The sequence below is a fragment of the Salarias fasciatus genome, unplaced genomic scaffold (genome assembly GCF_902148845.1).
Source record: "Salarias fasciatus unplaced genomic scaffold, fSalaFa1.1, whole genome shotgun sequence".
NCBI classification, from domain to species: domain Eukaryota; kingdom Metazoa; phylum Chordata; class Actinopteri; order Blenniiformes; family Blenniidae; genus Salarias; species Salarias fasciatus.
In genome coordinates, this window is record NW_021941269.1 from 38887 (window position 1) to 64023 (window position 25137).

General features: G+C 57.8%; 2 protein-coding genes across 2 annotated transcripts in view; one reads left to right on the plus strand and one right to left on the minus strand.

Annotated features, from left to right (window-relative positions):
• Positions 1-20089, plus strand: part of LOC115384648 (E3 ubiquitin-protein ligase CBL-B-B-like) — a 32584-nt gene extending 12495 nt beyond the window's left edge. Inside the window, exons 6-19 of the mRNA XM_030086886.1 lie at positions 2133-2254; positions 7769-7906; positions 8013-8100; positions 8614-8745; positions 9235-9435; positions 11753-11947; positions 12863-13120; positions 13466-13548; positions 15288-15398; positions 15469-15704; positions 15795-15893; positions 15966-16133; positions 16212-16352; positions 18506-20089. Of these exons, the coding sequence (XP_029942746.1) occupies positions 2133-2254; positions 7769-7906; positions 8013-8100; positions 8614-8745; positions 9235-9435; positions 11753-11947; positions 12863-13120; positions 13466-13548; positions 15288-15398; positions 15469-15704; positions 15795-15893; positions 15966-16133; positions 16212-16352; positions 18506-18756 (2223 nt within the window). The 3' untranslated portion in view covers positions 18757-20089. The remainder of the gene's footprint in view (positions 1-2132; positions 2255-7768; positions 7907-8012; positions 8101-8613; positions 8746-9234; positions 9436-11752; positions 11948-12862; positions 13121-13465; positions 13549-15287; positions 15399-15468; positions 15705-15794; positions 15894-15965; positions 16134-16211; positions 16353-18505) is intronic.
• A 1034-nt stretch (positions 20090-21123) lies between these two features.
• LOC115384649 (CD166 antigen homolog A-like) overlaps positions 21124-25137 on the minus strand; it is a 36018-nt gene continuing 32004 nt past the window's right edge. The window contains exons 15-16 of the mRNA XM_030086887.1: positions 22998-23082; positions 21124-22485 (exon numbers count right to left, since the gene is read on the minus strand). Coding sequence (XP_029942747.1) covers positions 23001-23082 — 82 coding nt within the window. The 3' untranslated portion in view covers positions 21124-22485; positions 22998-23000. The remainder of the gene's footprint in view (positions 22486-22997; positions 23083-25137) is intronic.

Genomic DNA, 25137 nt, shown 5'->3' on the forward strand with positions numbered 1-25137 from the left:
CTGATGATGATGGTGAGGATGATGATGATGCTGAGGAAGGTGATAATGATAATGATGCTGCTGATGAGGATGGTGATGATGATGATGGTGATGATGATGGTGATGATGCTGATGATGATGGTGGTGATGATGATGATGATGCTGATGATGATGGTGGTGATGGTGATGATGATGATGCTGAGGATGGTGATGATGATGATGGTGATGATGATGGTGATGATGATGCTGCTGATGATGGTGATGATGATGATGCTGGTGATGATGATGATGATGCTTTTGATGATGCTGATGATGAGGATGATGATGAATCTGCTGCTGCTGATGATGTTGATTTTGCTGATGATGGTGAGGATGATGATGATGCTGAGGAAGGTGATGATGATAATGATGCTGCTGCTGATGATGATGCTGAGGATGATGATGATGATGGTGATGATGATGGTGATGATGCTGAGGAAGGTGATGATGGTGATGATGATGATGGTGTTGATGATGGTGATGATGATGGTGATGATGATGATGATGATAGTTATTATGATGATGGTGATGATGATGATGCTGAGGATGATGATGATGGTGTTGATGATGATGATGATGGTGATGATGATGGTGATGATGCTGAGGAAGGTGATGATGATGATGGTGATGATGATGATGGTGTTGATGATGGTGATGATGGTGTTGATGATGGTGATGATGATGATGGTGATGGTGTTGATGATGATGATGATGATGGTGATTATGATGATGGTGATGATGATGATGCTGAGGATGATGATGGTGTTGATGATGATGATGATGGTGATGATGCTGATGATGATAACGATGGTGAGGAAGGTGATGATGATGATGGTGGTGATGATGATGATGGTGATGATGATGGTGATGATGATGATGATAATGATGCTGATGACGAGGATGATGATGAATCTGCTGGTGATGATGGTGATGATGATGGTGATGGTGATGATGATGATGATGGTGGTGATGATGGTGATGATGATGGTGATGGTGATGGTGATGATGATGATGATGGTGGTGATGATGGTGATGATGATGGTGATGATGCTGGTGATGATGATGATGATGATAATGATGCTGATGACGAGGATGATGATGAATCTGCTGGTGATGATGGTGATGATGATGGTGATGGTGATGATGATGGTGGTGATGATGGTGATTATGATGATGATGGTGATGATGATGATAATGATGCTGATGACGAGGATGATGATGAATCTGCTGGTGGTGATGGTGATGATGATGATGATGGTGGTGATGATGGTGATTATGATGATGATGGTGATGATGCTGATGATGATAACGATGCTGATGATGATGCTGAGGAAGGTGATGATGATGATGGTGATGATGATGATGGTGTTGATGATGGTGATGATGATGGTGGTGATGATGATGATGATGATGATGGTGTTGATGATGGTGTTGATGATGGTGATGATGGTGTTGATGATGATGATGGTGATGATGCTGATGATGATAACGATGGTGAGGAAGGTGATGATGATGATGGTGATGATGATGGTGATGATGATGATGATGATGATGGTGGTGATGATGGTGATAATGATGATGATGGTGATGATGCTGGTGATGATGAGGATGCTGATGACGAGGATGATGATGAATCTGCTGGTGATGATGGTGATGGTGATGATGATGATGATGGTGGTGATGATGGTGATGATGATGGTGATTATGATGATGATGGTGATGATGCTGGTGATGATGAGGATGATGATGAATCTGCTGGTGATGATGAGGATGATTATGGTGATGATGATGATGATGATGAGCTCTCACTGAGTCACTGCGGTCCTTCATCCGGTGTGTCTCCGGTGTGTCTCCGGTGTGTCTCCGGTGTGTCCCGGGGTGTCTCTGGTGTGTCAGGCTGATGGACACCAGCAGGCGGACAGACGTCCCAGCTGATCAGAGATCAGTCCTCACAGCTCTCACCTCGAGCACAGCAGTACACGCTCTCTGAATGGTGTCTGCAGCCAATCAGATGGAGGCATGATGCGAGCCCCGCCCCCGCCGTCCGGAGTGTGTGGGTCTCCCAGTAGAGAGTGCGATGTGAGCTGAAGCTGAAGCTGGGTTCTGCGTTTCAGCCATGGGGGTCGATCCTGAGGAACTGGAACTTCCTGGCGGTGACGCACCCCGGCTACATGGCCTTCCTGACCTACGACGAGGTCAAGGCCCGGCTGCACAAGTACATCAACAAGCCCGGCAGGTACCGGCCACGTCCCTCTGTCTGTCCCTGGACCACGTCCCTCTGTCTGTCCCTGGACCACGTCCCTCTGTCTGTCTCTGGACCACGTCCCTCTGTCTGTCTCTGGACCCTGTCCCTCTGTCTGTCCCTGGACCCTGTCCCTCTGTCTGTCCCTGGACCCTGTCCCTCTGTCTGTCTCTGGACCACGTCCCTCTGTCTGTCTCTGGACCCTGTCCCTCTGTCTGTCTCTGGACCACGTCCCTCTGTCTGTCACTGGACCACGTCCCTCTGTCTGTCCCTGGACCACGTCCCTCTGTCTGTCCCTGGACCCTGTCCCTCTGTCTGTCCCTGGACCCTGTCCCTCTGTCTGTCTCTGGACCACGTCCCTCTGTCTGTCTCTGGACCCTGTCCCTCTGTCTGTCTCTGGACCACGTCCCTCTGTCTGTCTCTGGACCACGTCCCTCTGTCTGTCCCTGGACCACGTCCCTCTGTCTGTCTCTGGACCCTGTCCCTCTGTCTGTCCCTGGACCACGTCCCTCTGTCTGTCCCTGGACCATGTCCCTCTGTCTGTCTCTGGACCCTGTCCCTCTGTCTGTCCCTGGACCCTGTCCCTCTGTCTGTCTCTGGACCACGTCCCTCTGTCTGTCTCTGGACCCTGTCCCTCTGTCTGTCTCTGGACCACGTCCCTCTGTCTGTCTCTGGACCCTGTCCCTCTGTCTGTCCCTGGACCCTGTCCCTCTGTCTGTCTCTGGACCCTGTCCCTCTGTCTGTCCCTGGACCCTGTCATGTCTCGTGTCTGTCTGAGCTGCTGTCCAGCAGAACTCGAGCTGGGCAAAGATTTTTTGTATCGCGATTCACCCCAATCCTGGAGTTCATCACGATTAAGCAGGATTTCGTCCCAGCGGGACGAAACGTTTGCCAGCAAAACACGCGATTTAAGTTTCATTTTCATTTTTTTCATCTTTGCGCTCCTGATTTCAGTTTGTGCCTCATACCAGCCTTTTCCTCCTGATTTTTCTGATAATTCGGCCGAGTTCAGTATGGCAAATGATGAGGACTGGACGGTGTGTGTTTGGTTGCTTTCAGACCTGCAGCATGTGGTCCGCTTGAAGCGGACTGGAGTCCCCAACTCCTGCAGGGTCGGTTCGTATGCACTGGTGTGAAAGCGGACCAGTTAGTTTTGGTCCGGGACAAAGAACCGTACCGAGACCTCCTTGAGGAGGCGGTCCCGGTGCGGTCTCGGTGCGGTCCCGGTGCGGTCCCGGTGCGGTCTCGGTGCGGTCCCGGTTCGGTCTCGGTGCGGTCTCGGTGCGGTCTCGGTGCGGTCCCGGTGCGGTCCCGGTTCGGTCTCGGTGCGGTCCCGGTGCGGTCCCAGTGCGGTCTCGGTGCGGTCCCGGTGCGGTCCCCGGTGCGGTCTCGGTGCGGTCTCGGTTCGGTCTCGGTGCGGTCCCGGTGCGGTCTCGGTGCGGTCTCGGTGCGGTCCCGGTGCGGTCCCGGTGCGGTCCCGGTTCGGTCTCGGTGCGGTCTCGGTGCGGTCCCGGTGCGGTCTCGGTGCGGTCCCGGTGCGGTCCCGGTGCGGTCTCGGTGCGGTCCCGGTGCGGTCTCGGTGCGGTCTCGGTGCGGTCTCGGTGCGGTCCCGGTGCGGTCCCGGTGCGGTCCCGGTGCGGTCTCGGTGCGGTCCCGGTGCGGTCTCGGTGCGGTCTCGGTTCGGTCTCGGTGCGGTCCCGGTGCGGTCTCGGTGCGGTCTCGGTGCGGTCTCGGTGCGGTCCCGGTGCGGTCCCGGTGCGGTCTCGGTGCGGTCCCGGTGCGGTCTCGGTGCGGTCTCGGTGCGGTCTCGGTGCGGTCCCGGTGCGGTCCCGGTGCGGTCCCGGTGCGGTCCCGGTGCGGTCCCGGTGCGGTCCCGGTGCGGTCCCGGTTCGGTCTCGGTGCGGTCCCGGTGCGGTCTCGGTGCGGTCCCGGTGCGGTCCCGGTGCGGTCCCGGTGCGGTCTCGGTGCGGTCCCGGTGCGGTCCCGGTGCGGTCTCGGTGCGGTCCCGGTGCGGTCCCGGTGCGGTCTCGGTGCGGTCCCGGTGCGGTCCCGGTGCGGTCCCGGTGCGGTCTCGGTGCGGTCTCGGTGCGGTCTCGGTGCGGTCTCGGTGCGGTCTCGGTACGGTCTCGGTGCGGTCTCGGTGCGGTCCCGGTGCGGTCCCGGTGCGGTCCCGGTGCGGTCTCGGTGCGGTCCCGGTGCGGTCCCGGTGCGGTCTCGGTGCGGTCTCGGTGCGGTCTCGGTGCGGTCTCGGTGCGGTCTCGGTGCGGTCTCGGTGCGGTCTCGGTGCGGTCTCGGTACGGTCTCGGTGCGGTCTCGGTGCGGTCCCGGTGCGGTCCCGGTGCGGTCCCGGTGCGGTCTCGGTGCGGTCCCGGTGCGGTCCCGGTGCGGTCTCGGTGCGGTCTCGGTGCGGTCCGCTGCTGGTGTGAACGCTGACCGGCCTCGGTCCTGTCCGCTCTGTTGTGGAGAAGGCTTTTTGGTCGGCGGAGGCTTCCGTAGCAAGCCGCGCGGCGCATCACGTCACACATGCCGGCCAATCAGGGTTCACTTCCGTCTCCCAAAACACACTATTGTGTGAACAGCGCCACCAAGGGGCAGGAGGGTCACAGTGGAGAGTTCATCTGCAAAAACAAGTGGTGTGAATGAACCGAACTCGTTGACAGCTGCAACATTTATGAATAATTTATGTCCGAACCGAACCACTCTGGGACTAGTAGGTGTGAAAGCAGCCTTTGAGGCTCAGCTGGAGCGCTGTGGGACTGGGGCGGGACAGGTTCAGTTCACCCCCACAGCGGTGTTCAGCCAGGCTGGGCCACAGACATGTCAGACCAGCTCCCAGACCCAACTCTGAGAAGCAGAGAGTAACGCCGACATTTTTTCTCTCGCGCGATAAGAGTGCCGCAGTAACGGCATGTTACCGCCGTTAACGGCCCCGCTATAGGTGCTTCGCAACCCTTCAGAACCCTGCAGAACCCTGCAGAACCCTGCAGAACGCAGCAGAACCCTGCAGAACTTGATCTTTCTCTCTGTGATGAACTTCGATGCTGCAGCTTTTGAACACTGCTTAGTGACTGCTTCACCGTCATTCTAATATCAGAGTCCACTGAAGAACCAGAAAACACACACACACACACCACAGGATAGTTCTCCCAGTCATTCTCTGCTGTGTGGTCCACCTGCCCACTGATCCACTGGCCCCTGGCCCCTGGTCCCTGGTCCCTGGCCCCTGGTCCCTGGCCCCTGGTCCCTGGCCCCTGGCCCCTGGCCCCTGGTCCCTGGTCCCTGGCCCCTGGTCCCTGGCCCCTGGCCCCTGGCCCCTGGTCCCTGGTCCCTGGTCCCTGGTCCCTGGCCCCTGGCCCCTGGCCCCTGGTCCCTGGCCCCTGGCCCCTGGCCCCTGGTCCGCTGGTCCCTGGCCCCTGGCCCCTGGTCCCTGGTCCCTGGCCCCTGGCCCCTGGTCCCTGGCCCCTGGCCCCTGGCCCCTGGCCCCTGGTCCCTGGTCCCCGGTCCGCTGGCCCCTGGTCCGCTGGTCCCGGGCCCCTGGCCCCTGGTCCCTGGCCCCTGGCCCCTGGTCCCTGGCCCCTGGTCCCTGGCCCCTGGTCCCTGACCCCTGGTCCCTGGTCCCTGGCCCCTGGTCCCTGGCCCCTGGTCCCTGGCCCCTGGCCCCTGGTCCCTGGTCCCTGGCCCCTGGCCCCTGGCCCCTGGCCCCTGGCCCCTGGTCCCTGGCCCCTGGTCCCTGGCCCCTGGTCCCTGGCCCCTGGCCCCTGGCCCCTGGTCCCTGGTCCCTGGCCCCTGGCCCCTGGTCCCTGGCCCCTGGCCCCTGGTCCCTGGCCCCTGGCCCCTGGCCCCTGGTCCCTGGCCCCTGGCCCCTGGCCCCTGGCCCCTGGCCCCTGGCCCCTGGCCCCTGGTCCCTGGTCCCTGGTCCCTGGCCCCTGGCCCCTGGCCCCTGGTCCCTGGCCCCTGGTCCCTGGCCCCTGGCCCCTGGCCCCTGGTCCCTGGCCCCTGGCCCCTGGCCCCTGGCCCCTGGCCCCTGGTCCCTGGCCCCTGGCCCCTGGTCCCTGGTCCCCGGTCCGCTGGCCCCTGGTCCGCTGGTCCCGGGCCCCTGGCCCCTGGTCCCTGGCCCCTGGCCCCTGGTCCCTGGCCCCTGGTCCCTGGTCCCTGGCCCCTGGTCCCTGACCCCTGGTCCCTGGTCCCTGGCCCCTGGCCCCTGGTCCCTGGTCCCTGGCCCCTGGCCCCTGGCCCCTGGCCCCTGGCCCCTGGTCCCTGGCCCCTGGCCCCTGGCCCCTGGTCCCTGGCCCCTGGTCCCTGGCCCCTGGCCCCTGGCCCCTGGCCCCTGGCCCCTGGCCCCTGGTCCCTGGTCCCTGGTCCCTGGCCCCTGGCCCCTGGCCCCTGGCCCCTGGCCCCTGGTCCCTGGTCCCCGGTCCGCTGGCCCCTGGTCCGCTGGTCCCGGGCCCCTGGCCCCTGGTCCCTGGCCCCTGGCCCCTGGTCCCTGGCCCCTGGTCCCTGGTCCCTGGCCCCTGGTCCCTGACCCCTGGTCCCTGGTCCCTGGCCCCTGGCCCCTGGTCCCTGGTCCCTGGCCCCTGGTCCCTGGCCCCTGGTCCCTGGCCCCTGGTCCCTGGCCCCTGGCCCCTGGCCCCTGGTCCCTGGCCCCTGGCCCCTGGCCCCTGGTCCCTGGCCCCTGGTCCCTGGCCCCTGGCCCCTGGCCCCTGGTCCCTGGCCCCTGGCCCCTGGCCCCTGGTCCCTGGCCCCTGGTCCCTGGCCCCTGGTCCCTGGTCCCTGGCCCCTGGCCCCTGGTCCCTGGCCCCTGGCCCCTGGTCCCTGGCCCCTGGTCCCTGGCCCCTGGTCCCTGGCCCCTGGCCCCTGGCCCCTGGCCCCGGGCCCCTGGCCCCTGGTCCCTGGTCCCTGGCCCCTGGCCCCTGGTCCCTGACCCCTGGCCCCTGGTCCCTGGCCCCTGGCCCCTGGTCCCTGGTCCCTGGTCCGCTGGCCCCTGGTCCGCTGGCCCCTGGCCCCTGGCCCCTGGCCCCTGGTCCCTGGCCCCTGGCCCCTGGTCCCTGGCCCCGGGCCCCTGGTCCCTGGCCCCTGGCCCCGGGCCCCTGGTCCCTGGCCCCGGGCCCCTGGTCCCTAGTCCCCGGTCCGCTGGCCCCCTGCTGTGTCCGGTCCATGTTGGAAGCAGAGACTTCCCTTGAGGCAGATGAGGCTGAGGCTCTCCAGCCTGAACCCTGACCCGGTCTGTGCTGGCCTGGCTCCTTGCTGGGCGGCGTCGGCCGTGGTTCTGGTCTCCGCTGCTCGTGTTCACGCTCAGAGCTGCAGACGTCTGGCTTCAGGGTCATCTGGAGGTAGAGGTGAAAAGGTCGCGTTGCTCCTGGAGACGGGATGAGAGCCGAGTGGACCTGGACTCTGGACTCTGTTGGAACATGATTTATTCAGGTGTTTCCATCCAAACACGTCCCCCGTGTGTGTGTGTGTGTGTGTGTGTGTGTGTGTGTGTGTGTGTGTGTCCTCTCTCCCTCTCAGCTACATCTTCCGGCTGAGCTGCACCCGGCTGGGCCAGTGGGCCATCGGCTACGTGACCAGCGACTGCAACATCCTGCAGACCATCCCCCACAACAAGCCGCTGTTCCAGGCGCTCATCGACGGCTACCGGGAGGGATTGTACGTACTGTCTCACTGCCCCCGCCCTCTGACCTCTGACCTGTCTGCCTCTGGTTTGAGGCGCTGGCTGCGGAGGGGAGTGGCTCACCTCTCTTCCTCTTGACAGCTACTTGTTCCCGGACGGTCGCAGTTACAACCCCGACCTGACCGGACTGTGTGAGCCGACTCCGCACGACCACATCAAGGTGACCCAGGTAGGAGGAGCCGGACCGGGACCAGGCTGAGTCCGGGACCACCGGCATGCCCAGAGCGTGGCTTTCATAACTTCAACTTACCTTAGAAACGTGTGTGGATCCCCCACAGCCCTGACCGGGTGGACCACACGGTGCTGAGGTAGAACAGTGAAACTGGCAGCAGAACCGTGAAGAGTCACGTGCTCGGTTAGAACGCTGCTCTGGAGGAGCTCCTCCGCAGGCACGGCAGCAACGGACTCATCCGTTCTTCTGTCTGACGCTTCTGCCGAGTCCCACTGGGTTCTGTGACCAGATGGATCCAGCAGCTGGCGGTCCAGAGGCGGGCCCCCCGTCATGACGGATCCTGGGGTTTGGTTCTCAGCTGGGACTGAATTCAGTGTTTTTGGGGCAAAACAAACATGACAGACAGACCTGAAACTTGATGGACTGTGCAGCGTGAGGCAGAAGCATCTGAAGCGGTCTGAGCGGTGCTGCGGTCTGATTCCCGCTGTGCCGCCGCCTGTCCCCCTGCAGGAGCAGTACGAGCTGTACTGCGAGATGGGCTCCACCTTCCAGCTCTGCAAGATCTGCGCCGAGAACGACAAGGACGTGAAGATCGAGCCCTGCGGTCACCTCATGTGCACTTCCTGTCTGACGGCCTGGCAGGTAATGGGAGCGTGAGAGCTGAAGCCTCGCCGGTCTCTGTCCTCTGTCCTGTCCCTGACGTCTGCAGCCTTTCTGTCCTTTAAAGAGATCTTTTTTTTTTTTTTTTTTAACCATCTTCCAGCAAACAGACCTTCCAGCCGAGTAGAGCAGCTCGCAGTAGCTTTTGATTCGAACCACATTGATAATGAGCGCTCTGGCCTCTCAGCAGGAAGTGTGTGTGTGTGTGTGTGTGTGTGTGTGTGTGTCCTCAGTCGTGTTTTACATGAAGTTGAGATCATCAATAAAGTTTGTCCACATGAAATTCAATGAAACTAAAATCAGACAATTTTAAAACCAGAGAAGAAGAAGCCCAGCGGCAGGAAGTCAGCAGATCACAGAGCAGTTTCAGAGCGCTGGACAGGACGACGACGTCCACTGCAGGACCGTGTCTCAGATGTGTGTGTGTGTGTGTGTGTGTGTGTGTGTAATCCGCTGCCTTGCCTCCTCCAGGAGTCGGACGGGCAGGGCTGCCCCTTCTGTCGCTGTGAGATCAAAGGCACGGAGCCCATCATCGTGGATCCCTTCGACCCTCGAAACGAAGGCGCCAAGTGCTTCTTCCTGGACAGACACAGCTGTCCCATGCTGGACCTGGACGAGGACGAGGACCGCGAGGACTGCCTGGTCATGAGTGGATTAGCCAGCGTCCGCAAGGTAAAGCTGGTGACGAGAAAGTTCCCACAGCACCTGAATGCATCGCCGTGAGTTCTCCGACAGCAGTGAGTTTAAAGAACCTGAATGCAGAACGCCTGACAGAAACACGCCGAACGCCGTGTTGAGACACACAAGTGTCCCCGCCGGGGGACATTCCCAACTCTGGTGTTATCCCAGTCCATTCCAGACTGCCATGGGGCGGGGCTTAACGCTCTGACTGTTAGCTGACCAGCGGTGTGACCTGTGACCCCAGAGAGGTGTGAAGTTCCGGTGTTCCTAGAGAAAGCGCTCTCCTGCCCTGGTAGCCTGACGGTGGCGCCAGCGCTCGCTTGTACTGACGGTAGATATTGGTGTTCCCTGGCCATTGCTCCCGTTCCCCGGCCTATTGGTCAGGTCATCGCTATTAGCGACACGGGCGGTGTTAGCGGTGGTCACTACCGGCAGAGCGCCGTTCATGCACACTTCTGATAGGCCGCTGGCTGGTTGGTGCCTAGCCTGACTGTCTAGCAGCAGGGTTTGTGTTAGCGCTAGCCGTGTCTGCGCTCTTCCCCCAGCTAATTGGAGCTGACCGTGGCTGCTAGCCACACGGCTGGTGTTAACTTTTAGCCGTTGTTGGCGCTCCCTTCCTCAGGCTTGTTGACAGCAGTCCTGTCCATTAGCGACACGATTAGCGCCTTGTTGGTGCCGATCCTGTCAGGATTAGTGTTGGGTCGTAGCTGTTGCCGGTGAAGACCGCGGTTTTACCGTTCTCCCGGCTTGTTGGGGACAGCTGTGGCTGCTGGCCACATGGTTGGTGTTAGCTTAGCGGGTGTTGGTGTTAGCTTAGCGGGTGTTGGTGTTAGCTTTGCGGTTGTTGGTGTTAGCTTTGCGGTTGTTGGTGTTAGCTTAGCGGGTGTTGGTGTTAGCTTTGCGGTTGTTGGTGTTAGCTTAGCGGGTGTTGGTGTTAGCTTTGCGGTTGTTGGTGTTAGCTTAGCGGTTGTTGGTGTTAGCTTAGCGGGTGTTGGTGTTAGCTTTGCGGGTGTTGGTGTTAGCTTTGCGGGTGTTGGTGTTAGCTTAGCGGTTGTTGGTGTTAGCTTAGTGGGTGTTGGTGTTAGCTTTGCGGTTGTTGGTGTTAGCTTAGCGGGTGTTGGTGTTAGCTTTGCGGTTGTTGGTGTTAGCTTAGCGGGTGTTGGTGTTAGCTTAGCGGGTGTTGGTGTTAGCTTTGCGGTTGTTGGTGTTAGCTTTGCGGTTGTTGGTGTTAGCTTAGCGGTTGTTGGTGTTAGCTTAGCGGGTGTTGGTGTTAGCTTAGCGGGTGTTGGTGTTAGCTTTGCGGTTGTTGGTGTTAGCTTAGCGGGTGTTGGTGTTAGCTTTGCGGGTGTTGGTGTTAGCTTAGCGGGTGTTGGTGTTAGCTTAGCGGTTGTTGGTGTTAGCTTTGCGGTTGTTGGTGTTAGCTTTGCGGTTGTTGGTGTTAGCTTAGCGGTTGTTGGTGTTAGCTTAGCGGGTGTTGGTGTTAGCTTAGCGGGTGTTGGTGTTAGCTTTGCGGTTGTTGGTGTTAGCTTTGCGGTTGTTGGTGTTAGCTTAGCGGTTGTTGGTGTTAGCTTAGCGGGTGTTGGTGTTAGCTTTGCGGGTGTTGGTGTTAGCTTAGCGGTTGTTGGTGTTAGCTTTGCGGTTGTTGGTGTTAGCTTAGCGGTTGTTGGTGTTACCTTTGCGGGTGTTGGTGTTAGCTTAGCGGGTGTTGGTGTTAGCTTAGCGGGTGTTGGTGTCGGCGCTCCTTCCTGTCTGGTGAGTGACTCTGTCAGGTTCTGGTCTGTCAGGTTCTGGCTCTGCAGAGGCTTCTCGGTGAGGCTGGTCTCTGGGGTTCCTCGTGACTAAGCTGCGATACGTCATTCAGTGCGTCCAGCGCTGCCCTCTGGTGGTCAGGAGGGATGAAACCTACCAATGTAACTACGGTCCTGTGAATGCTACATGACCGTCAGAGCGCTCTGTCTCAGAATCCTCCTGATCACAAGAGAATTCTGTAGGAGCCGAAACGTATTACCTTCCTGGGGTCACCCGGGGGTCACAGGTGACACTGTATGCATACTTGAAGTGCGCATGCGCGAAGAGAGAACCAAAGTTTTTTGGATTTAATGCACTGCTGCTGAGAGCTGACAGCCAGGACTGGAAAACAAAGCGTACATCTGCCGAAGCTCAGGAGTCTGATCAGCTAAATTAAACATCAAGGTCGGCGCCGTCCCGTCTCTCATGAGAACGTCAACAGCTTCCCTTTCTCTCTGAGTGGCGATATGTCCTCTGTCAACACCTAGACCGTCTCCTGATGTCCTGTCTGTCCCTGCAGCACTGTGCCGAGCTCCAGAACTCGCCCATGGTGTCTCCCAGCTCCTCGCCCGGCAGCCAGCACAGGAAGGCCTACGGAGCGGACTCCAGCCACTGTGGCCCGCTCCTCGGCCTCCCCCCGGTCCCCCCGAGACGAGACCTCATCCACAAGGCCGCCCGGCGCTCCCCCTCCGCCAGTCCCACGGCCTCGCCCAGGGTCAGTCTGCACCGCCTTCACTGCTTCACTGCTTCACTGTCCTGCTGGCTCTTCATCTGCTGGGACCAGCAAACCACCGTCCCCAGGGCCCCAGATCAGGTCCCCAGATCAGGTCCCCAGAGCAGGTCCCCAGATCAGGGCCCCAGATCAGGTCCCCAGAGCAGGTCCCCAGAGCAGGTCCCCAGAGCAGGTCCCCAGAGCAGGTCCCCAGATCAGGTCCCCAGAGCAGCCAAATCAAGCGTCTTTTTTGAACACGTTGGACGGGTTGATGAAATGATTGTGTTTTTTAACGTGTTTTTATCATACAAATACGGTTTTAATGTGCATTTTCAACCCAGATGGCGGTTTGTGCTGCTTTCTATTGAGTTAAACTCGTTTCATATTGTCTACGGGGGATAACGACAGATCTGGCAGCCTCCTCCAGCGGACTGCAGAGACACCGCAGGCGAAGAATCGCAGTGCTGCGGTGTACCGGGCCGGAGGCGGAGACATTCCGGTTTGTCTCCTTGAAGGACAAACATGTCCGTTTTCCCTTCTTTCCTGAAGCCGCCGTGCAGCTGCTCCACTTGTCTTGTCCTGGACATTTTTGCGTCATTTTCAAATCAAGACGCCGTTCAGTAGCACTGCCTGTGTTCATGGCTGATCCTGGTACGCTGCCCTCTAGTGGTGGGATGCCGCCACGCTGAGAGGAGCTCTGCAGACGGGTTCACGGTCAGTCCCAGCTGTAAAACGTCCTCCTTTCATTCAGGTTAAAGATCCTCGTTTTCCTTCCAAGATCTTCTGGACCACATGAAGTGATGTGGCGGGCCACATTTGGGCCACGGGCCTTGAGTTTGACACATGGTGTAACATAAGTCTGTGAAGTGTTGCTGGTTCAGACATGATTATTTACAGCTGTGTCCTCTGTGTGTCCAGTCCTCTCCAGGAATGTCCCGGAAGCAGGACAAGCCTCTACCAGCCCCTCCGCCCCCCCAGAGGGACCCCCCTCCGCCTCCCCCACCGGAGCGTCCCCCACCCGTCCCCCCCGAAACACGACACTCGTGGCTGTCCTCCCCGGCGCCCCACGAAGACGTGCCGCCCCCCCAGCCGGGCGGCAGACCGCTCAGCTGTCCACTGGGAGACGGAGGGACTCATCCCAGGGGGGAGGGGCCGAGACCCCCGGACGGCTCCAAGGTATGGAGACCGTCCGTCTGTCCACATTGTCCCGTCCCTGAACCCATCCTGGATGGCAGACAGAACCAGCAGAACCCGACTCGGACCAGGTTCTGCTGGACTGAGTCCGCTCCGCTGTGCATGTTGACCCCCCTCAGTCAGGGTCAGGGTCAGGGTCAGGGTCAGGGTCAGGGTCAGGGTCAGGGTCACAGAGACAGAGACCCTTCAGGGACAGCCTGAGACAGTCTGTCCCCGTCCGTCCCAGTCTGTCATCAAACAGCTGCTGCTGTTCCAGCGTTTAACAGCCAGGGTCACTTCTGTCTCCTGTGTGTGTGCGCGCGTGTGTGTGTGTGTGTGTGTGTGTAGCCCCTCTGTAATGGTGTTCCAGACGACTATGACATCCTTCCCTCTCGACAGTCCGCTCAGCACACACCTGCCACAAGCAACAAGTAAGTATTGTGCGCACACACACACACACACACACACACACACACACACACACACACACACACACACACACACATTTATGCAGCATAATGAGAAGGTAAAGCAGTCCACTGAGATGTGCTGGAGAAACCTTTTCATGTCTGTACCTGCTGTGTGTGTGTGTGTGTGTGTAGAGAGAGAGTGAAGGGGGTGGTTTTCAGTGGTGTGTGTGTGTGTGTGTGTGTGTGTGTGTGTGTGTGTGTGTGTGTGTGTGTGTGTGTGTGTGTGTGTGTGTGTGTGTGTGTGTGTGTGTGTGTGTGAGCGTTCTCGTATTTCTATCCTTGTTGGGGCCAAATGTCCCCACAAGGATAGCAAAACGTGGAACGACGTGCCTTGTGGGACCTTTTTCCGGTCCTAAGTAGGAGAAACAGTGTTTTCTTGACCATGTTGTTGTTACTGAAAAAAGTAAAAGTGCAAAAACATTTCTTTAGGGTTAGGCTTTGTTGTGGTGTGGGTTAGGGTTAGGGTAAGGGTCAGGGTTAGGGGCTAGACATGAATGGGAGTCAATGGACGGTCCCCACAAGGATAGAAATACGAGACTGTGCGTGTGCGTGTGCGTGTGCGTGTGTGTGTGTGTGTGTGTGTGTGTGTGTGTGGTGCTGAGCGCCTCCTGCAGGCTGGGACGTGGCGCTGCGGGGTTCTGGAGCCGGGGCTCTTCAGGGCCTCGCTGGCTCACACCGTCCCTTTAATGTTTGGTTTCTGTCTGAGGATAATAATCGGTCCCGGCAGAGCAGCCGTCCAGGACGTCCACCCCCAGCAGTACCATGACCAAAGAGTGAGACGGACAGATCTGAAGGGAGGACGGAGTGAGAACTTCACCGCTGTCCCCCAACAAGACCCCGTCCCTGGTTCAGTTCTGGTTCCCCTCCAGGTGGTTCCAGTCTGGCTCCTCCGTAGAACCACCTGTTCCTCTATTGTGAAGGGACCCATTGAGATCAGATCCACGTCCCTGTGTCCCCACGTCCCTGTGTCCCCACGTCCCTGTGTCCCCACGTCCCTGTGTCCCCATGTCCCTGTCACTGTAAAGCGCCACCACTTCACTGGGAGGAGGCCCTGGGGCCAGTCCAGGACTCTGTGGGGAGACGAGGTCTCTGGTTGGGTCTCGGTGTGTCTCGCGGTCCCCCCAGACCAGGTTGGGGGGCTTCTTTGCTGTCTATACTGGTACTCCAGTCCTCATGGACTCAGCGGGAAAGACCATGGTGTAGACGTCTGCGGGAGTCTGGAGACGTCCCCTCAGGGAGACGTCCCCTCAGAGAGACGTCCCTACAGGGAGACGTCCCCTCAGGGAGACGTCCCCACAGGGAGACGTCCCCACAGGGAGACGTCCCTCCAGGGAGACTTCCCCACAGGGAGACGTCCCCTCAGAGAGACGTCCCTACAGGGAGACGTCCCCACAGGGAGACGTCCCCTCAGAGAGACGTCCCTACAGGGAGACGTCCCCACAGGGAGACGTCCCTCCAGGGAGACTTCCCCACAGGGAGACGTCCCTACATTGAGACGTCCCCTCAGAGAGACGTCCCTACAGGGAGACGTCCCCACAGGGAGACGTCCCTGCAGGGAGACGTCCCTACAGGGAGACGTCCCCACAGGGAGATGTCCCCAGGCGGTCTCAGACTCTCTGGCCTCGTCTGTTGGACGTTTGAGACAGTCCAGAGGAGAAGCCAGCCTTTAGTTTGTCGCCATACCTCTTCTGTCCCCACAGACCGTCCAGGCCCCTCAGCGGTCCAGCAGAGCAGCAGGACGGGGACTACCAGAGCCCGCCGTCCGGCCTGTGCCGGAGCCAGGCCTCCATCTGCAGCTCGGGGTCCAGCAGGTACTGGTTCTGCTGTGTGTGGCGTTGTGTGTGAGTGGCGGTGGAGTGACGGCGTCTCCCTGTGCTGCAGACACGCTGCGGTGGACCGCCCTGCGGTGGACCGCCCTGCAGTGGACCGCCCCGCGGTGGACCGCCCTGCAGTGGACCACCCCGCGGTGGACCGCCCTGCAGTGGACCGCCCTGCGGTGGACCGCCCTGCAGTGGACCGCCCCGCGGTGGACCGCCCTGCAGTGGACCACCCCGCGGTGGACCGCCCTGCGGTGGACCGCCCTGCAGAGGCGGCGGACAGGAAGCCCTGCGATCCAGGTGAGGCTGTGGGTCCAGGTCCTGGTCTGGACCTCAGTGGACGGCAGAGCGGTCCTGACAGAGCAGCTCTTCCTCTGTGTCCCTCTAAAGAGCCCTCGGCGCCACTAGGGGGCGTGGTCTCCAGGGTCCTCTGCCCCTTCAGCTCCAGGCAGACCCTGTCGGACTACGACATCCTGCTGCCCCCCCAAGGTACTGTATGTCCCCCTGGTCTCCGTGTCCCGGAGTCCAGCAGGACTGTGATTTCTGTTGTTTGGACATTAGAGGACGTCTTCAGCATGGCCGCTGCGTCTCCCCCTTCCCCTCCACCTCCTCCACCCCCTCCGCCAGCACGGCACGGCCTCGGGTCCTCGTCTCCGTCCTCCTCGTCCTCGGTCGTCCCTCGAGCGCACCGCCCGTCCTCCGGCCTGGACCACGTGCTGCTGCCCCCTGGTGAGAGGACGCGTCTTCAAACGCGGTCTGTTGTGCGGCGGGCGTGTCTTCACCTGACGTCCACTTCCTGTCCTGCAGACACAGTGCTGGACATGCTGAACAGCCCGGTCCCGGTCCCGGTCCCGGTCCCGGTCCCGCTTCCTCCGGCCCGCCGCCACACGGACAATGTCAGGAGCTCCCGAGGCTGCCTGGACCTGGACCACTGCCTGCCACACCAAGGTAGACCGGAGTCAGGACAGGAACACATGGCTCCCCCCGCACAGCAGCTCCACCAGAACACCCCGGGGAATCAAACCAGGGATCCAAGCGCCTGTCAGCATGAGTCACCTGGAACCGTGGGGATGTGCCGTCGTGAACGCTGTGAACGTTATGAGTGGGGCTGGGCACGTGAACGCATTATTGAGGCGTTAACGCACTGCTTCCTTAACGCCGACAAATATTTTTGTCAGGCGTTAACCCTCCCTCCTCCCCACACACACACACACACACACACACACACACACACACACACACACACACACACAGCGCTCCAGCTGAGCGTCAAAAAGCACACACAGCTGCGGCGCTTTCTGCGGTGAAACACCGTCCATTCCTCATTATTTGCCATCATGAACTCGGCCGAATTATCAGAAAGCTCAGGAGGAAAAGGCTGGCATGAGGCACAAACTGAAACGAGGGGCGCAGATATGACAGAAATGAAGGTGAAGCTTAACTCGCAACACAATCTGGCTTAATGAGGCAGAATTCAGCCTGACTGACTTCATCCTGTCTGCTCTGTCTGAGGGTCAAACACAATGAAGTTTGAGGAAGTGTGGCTCAGGACAGACTTCGTCTTTCATCTGCTCTGCTCTTGCTGGTGTGTGTGTGTGTGCGTGTGCATGTGCGTGTGCGTGTGCGTGGTCCGGGTTTTCGATAGGAAAACCAGGCACCATGTCATTTGTGGGGACATTTCTTGGGTCCTAATGAGGGAAACAGTGTTTTCTTGACCATGTTGTTGTTACTGAAAAAAGTCAAAGGTCAAAAACATTTCTTTAGGGTTCGGCTGTGGTCTGGTCAGGGTCAGGGTCAGGGTCAGGGTCAGGGTCAGGGTCAGGGTTAGGGGCTAGGAAATGCATTATGTCAATGAGTGTCCTCACAAGGATAGAAATACAAACTGTGTGTGTGTTTGTGTGTGTGTGTGTGTGTGTGTGTGTGTGTGTGTGTGTGTGTGTTCACGGGGTGGGGGTGGCAATCTTGGTAAAGACCTGGTATTTCAAGTTATAATAAATCATATTTGATGAATTATAAAATTATTATTGTAAAATTATGCTTCTTGCAAAATTCTTGCAAAAACAAAAAAAAGAAAATTGTCCCTGTCCCCGGCTGAGGGCAGGATGGTCATTTTTACTTCATTATTGTATGTTGCGATTAATTGCAATTAATTGCAGAAAAATTATGCAATTAATCACAATTAAGAAATGTAATCATTGCCCAGCACTAGTTATGAGTGTGATTTCCTCAAGACTTCGCTTAAGTCGCCATTTTCTTCTATATAATGTTCAGTCCAAGCTCCGCCCCCTTCAGAAGACTGCCTGACCCCCGATGCAGCATGGGAGCTAGATCCACTAGAGGGCAGCACGTAGGCACATCTCCGTATGGTATGTCCGTGCTGGCTGTGAACATGCCGGTTCAGCCGGTTCCAGTACCGCGGGGCCGGGCCTGGTCCAGTGGAGTCCAGCCGTCTGGACCTCTGCCTGATCGAAGCAGGCCGGCTCTTCCAGGGACCGGGGCACACGCCCTCTGCTGCCCCGCCGCTCGGCCTTTGACCCTGAGACGTCCTGACATGCTGGACTGTCTTAAAACGAGCTCTCGGCCTGCAGACACGTCCTCGCCTGAGACCAGCTCCTCAGGACGTCCTCTCAGCTGCGTGGTTCCTCTGAATGAACGTGAAGCTGGTCTGTGATCGGTGCCCAATGTGAAGCCAGCTTCAGGCTGGACTTCTGCTGCAGATTTGACGTCGGTTTGCTGCAGAAGAAAACCGTCTGATCTGATGTCCGTCCAGCTCGCTCACACACACACACACAGACACACACACACACACACACACACACACACACACACACACACACACACACACACCTGGGTTATGTCTTTTCATTCAGCATGACTCAGTCTGTCCGTCCCACCCTGATGAACCTTCGTCAACTTCTCCACTTTTAAAATAAAGAAAGATTCCGTCTTTGGAGGATACAGCGTATCACATCCTCCACCACCTGCTGAGTTTTGTTCCTTTCACAATAAAAGCTGTTTTCCTCATTCTGATCATGTTTCCGTCCACATGCAGAGACTGACTGTGCTCATGCGGCTGTTCCTCTCACTCCCTCTGCTCCAAGGTCCCGCCGACCTGGAGGCTCCAGCCCGGCCCCCCAAACCCCTCCCCAGGAAGATCCCGCCGGACCTCCAGCCGCCGCCGCCCCCCCACGGTCCGGACGACAACGAAGACGCCAAGATCGCCAAGCTGATGGGAGAAGGGTACTCCTTCGACGACGTGAAGCGCGCTCTGACCATCGCCCAGTTCCAGATGGACGTGGCCCGCAGCATCCTGCGGGAGTTCGCCTTCGTGGCCCCCAGGCTCAACTTCTAGAGGCCCCCGCCCGGCGGGGGTCTGACAAGGGCTTCCTGGGTTCTCCGGTCACGGAACCAGGCGGACGCTTAAGGAACGTCTGATTTGTGCTGCTGAACAAAGACAAGGATGCACAGCAGGAGGCGGAAACCAAAGCTTCATCCAGGATGAGCAGGGAGAAGCTGTGTGTGTGTGTGTGTGTGTGTGTGTGTGTGTGTGTGTGTGTGTGTGTGTGTGTGTGTGTGTGTGTGTGTGTGTGTGTGTGTGTGTGTGTGTGTGTGTGTGTGTGTGTGTGTGTGTGTGTGTGTGTGTGTTTCAGTTGATCACCAGTAGAGGGAGCTGGACAGTCTCGTGCCCTCTCTGATCCACTGAGCCTTTGAATGCCACTTCCTGTCTGGACCGACCTCTGGGTTCACCGCTCCGGCTTCCCTGTCCGGGTCATTCCTGGTCCTGGTGAGCTGGACTGAGCTCCAGCACCCTGTGACCCTGCGACCCTGCCCAGGAGGAAGCGGTATGGGGGCCAGATGTTGGAAGCCAGACCGCCGTGCCTGTATTCGCTCAAGCATTTCCAGCAGGCTGTTCCAGAGGAGCAGCCTGCAGCCTTCAGTCACCCAGACCCCCCCACACCCCCCACACCCCCCCACACCCCCCCACACCCCCCCACACCCCCAGGTTGGACATTGGTCTTGTCACTACGTCTGAACCCTGGCTCTCAGCGGTGTGTCGCCCTCTAGTGGAGATGTCTGTCACAAAGCTCCCTCGCCTTCAGGGCTTACTGTTGGTGTTCGGCAGTGAAGAGGTGAAAGGTCATCGGGTCATCAGACTCCTGAGGCCCTTCATCACACTGACCTTGATGGGACATGACTCTCCAGACCAGACCAACACCAGAACCCGGTTCAGGGGGAATCCCTGATCCGTCAGAAAACAGCAGAACAGAGTCCAGCTCCTCATGTGTCAGAGGGACGAGACCGGCCGTCCGTCTCCAACGGCGTCTCGTCCACAGTCCTGAGAATTCTGAGACTCTGAGACAATCCTGAGACTCTTTACTGGACCCCACTGCTGCACCACTCACACTGGAAGGACGGCGGTGGGGGGGGGGGGGACCCGGGGAGGACCCGGGGGGGACTGACTGAGAGTGTCTTTGGTCTCATTGCAGGAGAAACTCAGCGGAAACAAACAGAACTTTATTGATCCCTTCAGCAGACAGGAAACTGGAAAGATGGTGAATACTCCTCCTCCTCTCTCTTCCTCCTCTCTCCAGTCTCCTCCTCCTCCTCCTCCTCTCTCCAGTCTCCTCCTCCTCCTCCTCCTCTCTTCCTCTCATGTCCTCCTCTCTCCTCCTCCTCCTCTCTCTTCCTCCTCTCTCCAGTCTCCTCCTCCTCCTCCTCCTCTCTTCCTCTCATGTCCTCCTCTCTCCTCCTCCTCCTCCTCTCTCCAGTCTCCTCTCTCCTCCCTCCTCCTCCTCCTCCTCCTCTCTTCCTCTCATGTCCTCCTCTCTCCTCCTCCTCCTCCTCTCTTCCTCTCATGTCCTCCTCTCTCCTCCTCTCTCCAGTCTCCTCCCTCCTCCTCCTCTCTCCTCCTCTCTCCTCCTCTCTCCAGTCTCCTCCCTCCTCCTCAGATCATTGAGAATGTGCTCTTACTTCTGAAGTGTCTTGGTCTGGTTCTGTTGGGTTCTGGATCAGAACCAGACGCTGTCCGGTGGCGTTCCCCGTCGTCTTCAGGCTTTCTTCCTTTGCACTGCTTCGTTCTTGACTTTAATTTTCTCCGACTTGAACGTCTCGGGACTGAAGTGCTCCCCCTGGAGGGAGTGTGTGGCCTTACGTTGCAAAGGGACAGCGGTTATTTTCTTATTGCATTTTTCATATTGATGTGCTCCGGTGACAAATTCTGTGGATAGTAACCATGAAGCCAAATGTAATGTGCTCTTAATTTATATGGAATGAGTTCATTTCCCTGATGCTTATTTTCATGTTTAAATAAACAGTCCCGGTTGTCTTTGTCTCGGTGTGTCCTGCAGTTCCTGATCCACCACATCCTGGTCTGATCCAATCAAACAGCTGCAGATTTGTCTAAAAGCAGGACATTTGGCTCACTAGACAAGCTTCCATTTCAGTCAGGGGCTGCTCTTTGTGTTGGTCTGGTGGCCTCAGCGTTTCTAAAACTCTGGCTCCCGGCCTGCATCCCTGGGTACAACTCTTTTTTTTATTTTTTTTTAACAAATAACAGAAACATCTCTAAAATAGTGAAAATCCTGAAAATGAGCCGATGCTGTGACGTTTGCTGTAGTGAATTCTGAAGAGGCGCTGAAGAGGCGAGAAGTTCAGTCGAGCAGAAGGAATACGTCAGCTTTATGTTGAGGACAGAGAAACGTCACAGACCTGCTTGTTCTCAAAACGGACACTTTATTGTCGACAAGCGTACAAAAACAAAGGTGAGTATTTACCGTTCACCCTCTTTGGTTTCACTGCTGACCTGATTGAGAGAAAAAACAAGAACTAAGCGCCTCGTTTTTCACACAGTGTTGACCTTTCGACGATCTGCTGAGAGCAGACTAACGGAACCGACGCACCGGGTTCCGGACAGAACCGTGTCAGAGTTCAGTGTCTGAATACAGTAAAAGCTTTTAAATTAGAAACACGTCATCATTACTCATTACTTTCCTGCTGTGGAACACTCAAACGGCAGGTCTTTGGTGGCATTTTGTAGCTTTAACATGGTCAGCCTCACAGCTTAGCTAATGCTAACGCTAATGCCACTCGGTTAGCGTTCAGTGCCGATCGTCAGCTCAGTGTCGCTTCATAAAACATAAATAACAAACAGAAACATCCTGCCGGCCGACGTGGACCCTCCAACCGGCCAGTTTCAGACCGCGGGCCACATGTTGGGCTAGTTGAACCACGTCAGGGTTTCCACCTCGCAGGAGCTCAGTTAGATTTGCACACATCAAAGAAATACAGAAGAGAAAGTTTGTACAATCTGACAGCTGGAACGCTGCTCAAGGCTTCCAGTCTGCGGGCGGAGGAGGGTGGAGCCGGGTGGAGGCGGAGCTTAAACCACGGTCCAGAGCTCAGGGTGGAGGAGGAGCTTAAAGAGGGACAGTGGGACAGGAGTCCAGAGCTCCACACCATCGCACACAAAACATCAATAAACACAAGAAAAAAAAATCACACAATATCAGTAAAAAACATCACCGAGACGGAAGTGCAGAGTCTGATCGGGAGGCACGGCAGCAGGGACTCATGTTCGAACCCCCTGACCGGCTCCTGCACGGTCTGCAGCTGGAGAAAGACTACAGTGAGAGGACAGTGATCTGGAGTCTGGACAGGCGAGAGACCAGGACCAGGAGGACCAGGAAGAACTCCTGGCACCACAGAAGAAGAGCGAGTGGACGCTCAGTCCCGTCTTCTGATGGACAGGACGAAGTCTTCCAAGAATTTAAGAATTGAGAATTGAGGCAGCAGAGGTAAAAGCCACAGGCCAGGGACAGGCCAGGGACAGGCCAGGGACAGGCCAGGGACAGGCCAGGGACAGGCCAGGGACAGGCCAGGGACAGGCCAGGGACAGGCCAGGGACAGGCCAGGGACAGGCCAGGGACAGGCCAGGGACAGGCCAGGTCATCTGGAGCTGAGCTGATCTGGATGTAGATCCAGTCTGATCATCTGGATCCTGGTATGGTCAACTGGATCTGGATCTGGTCTGGAGTTGATCTGGATCTGGTCTGGATCTGGAGCTGATGGAGTCGTCAGACATCTGCCACAGAGACAGGCGGTCATGAGACAGCAGGTGGAGAACCAGGCCAGTGGATGCTGGTCGGATGCTGGGTGGATGGTGGATGCTGGGTGGATGCTGGGTGGTTTCAGGGTGGATCAGGGTGGATGGTGGTTGGATGGTGGTTGGATGCTGGGTGGATGGTGGGTGGTTTCAGGGTGGATCAGGGTGGATGGTGGTTGGATGGTGGTTGGATGCTGGGTGGATGGTGGGTGGTTTCAGGGTGGGTCAGGGTGGATGGTGGTTGGATGGTGGTTGGATGCTGGGTGGATGCTGGGTGGTTTCAGGGTGGATCAGGGTGGATGGTGGTTGGATGGTGGTTGGATGCAGGGTGGATGGTGGGTGGTTTCAGGGTGGATCAGGGTGGATGGTGGTTGGATGGTGGTTGGATGCAGGGTGGATGCTGAGCCCCCTGAGGCTGCAGGTGTTTCACAGTGAAGGGTGCGGTGGAGGAGCCGTGGTGACGGAGCGGCTGCCGGGTGGAGCAGGCTCACCTCCTAGGCGGCGTGGTTCTCCTCCAGCCTCCTGCTCTCCTCGGACGTCCCCGCTTCCTTCTCTTCAGTTGTCCAGCTGCCTTGTCTGCGGTGAGGACATCACATGGTGAGGACAGCAGAGACCGTGTCCTCCAGAGACACAGCTCGTCTCCCAGGCTGAGGGTCGGTCTCCAAACAGAAGCTGCTTCTCCAAACCTCCATCCTGCTCTCTGACCGCTGCATGTCTTCTCTCTGGACATGTCTCAGTCCACGTCTCAGTGTCTCAGAAGACATGTCTGATGAAGCCCAGTGAGGCTGGATTTAACTCCATTTCCTCTGAGGAGATCCTGCTGATCTGATTGGATCTCCGCCTTCAACACATGTCAGCTGTTTCACAGCACCGGTCACAGCACCTGACCAACAGCCTGACCAACAGCCTGACCAACCAACAGCCTGACCAACAGTCTGACCAACCAACAGCCTGACCAACAGCCTGACCAACCAACAGCCTGACCAACAGTCTGACCAACAGTCTGACCAACCAACAGCCTGACCAACCAACAGTCTGACCAACAGCCTGACCAACAGTCTGACCAACAGCCTGACCAACCAACAGCCTGACCAACCAACAGCCTGACCAACAGCCTGACCAACCAACAGCCTGACCAACAGTCTGACCAACCAACAGCCTGACCAACCAACAGTCTGACCAACAGCCTGACCAACAGCCTGACCAACAGCCTGACCAACCAACAGCCTGACCAACAGTCTGACTAACCAACAGCCTGACCAACCAACAGCCTGACCAACAGCCTGACCAACCAACAGTCTGACCAACAGCCTGACCAACAGTCTGACCAACCAACAGCCTGACCAACAGCCTGACCAACAGCCTGACCAACCAACAGCCTGACCAACAGCCTGACCAACAGCCTGACCAACAGTCTGACCAACAGTCTGACCAACCAACAGTCTGACCAACAGCCTGAGCAACAGCCTGACCAACAGCCTGATGAACAGTCTGACCAACCAACAGTCTGACCAACAGCCTGATGAACAGTCTGACCAAACAACAGTCTGACCAACAGTCTGACCAACAGCCTGACGAACAGTCTGACCAACAGCCTGATGAACAGTCTGACCAACAGCCTGATGAACAGTCTGACCAAACAACAGTCTGACCAACAGCCTGACCAACAGCCTGACCAACAGTCTGACCAACAGTCTGACCAACAGTCTGACCAACAGCCTGACCAACAGTCTGACCAACAGCCTGACCAACAGCCTGACCAACCAACAGTCTGACCAACAGCCTGACCAACAGTCTGATGAACAGCCTGACCAACAGCCTGACCAACAGTCTGACCAACCAACAGCCTGACCAACAGCCTGACCAACAGCCTGACCAACAGCCTGACCAACAGTCTGACCAACCAACAGCCTGACCAACAGCCTGACCAACAGCCTGACCAACAGTCTGACCAACAGCCTGACCAACAGTCTGACCAACAGCCTGACCAACAGCCTGACCAACAGTCTGACCAACCAACAGTCTGACCAACAGCCTGACCAACAGCCTGACCAACCAACAGTCTGACCAACAGCCTGACCAACAGCCTGATGAACAGTCTGACCAACAGTCTGACCAACAGCCTGACCAACAGCCTGACCAACCAACAGTCTGACCAACAGCCTGATGAACAGTCTGACCAAACAACAGTCTGACCAACAGTCTGACCAACAGCCTGACCAACCAACAGTCTGACCAACAGCCTGACCAACAGTCTGACCAACAGCCTGACCAACAGCCTGACCAACCAACAGTCTGACCAACAGCCTGACCAACAGTCTGACCAACAGCCTGATGAACAGTCTGACCAACAGCCTGACCAACAGTCTGACCAACAGCCTGACCAACAGCCTGACCAACAGCCTGACCAACCAACAGTCTGACCAACAGCCTGACCAACCAACAGTCTGACCAACAGCCTGACCAACAGTCTGATGAACAGCCTGACCAACAGTCTGATGAACAGCCTGACCAACAGCCTGACCAACAGTCTGACCAACAGCCTGACCAACAGTCTGACCAACCAACAGCCTGACCAACAGCCTGACCAACAGTCTAACCAACCAACAGTCTAACCAACAGTCTGACCAA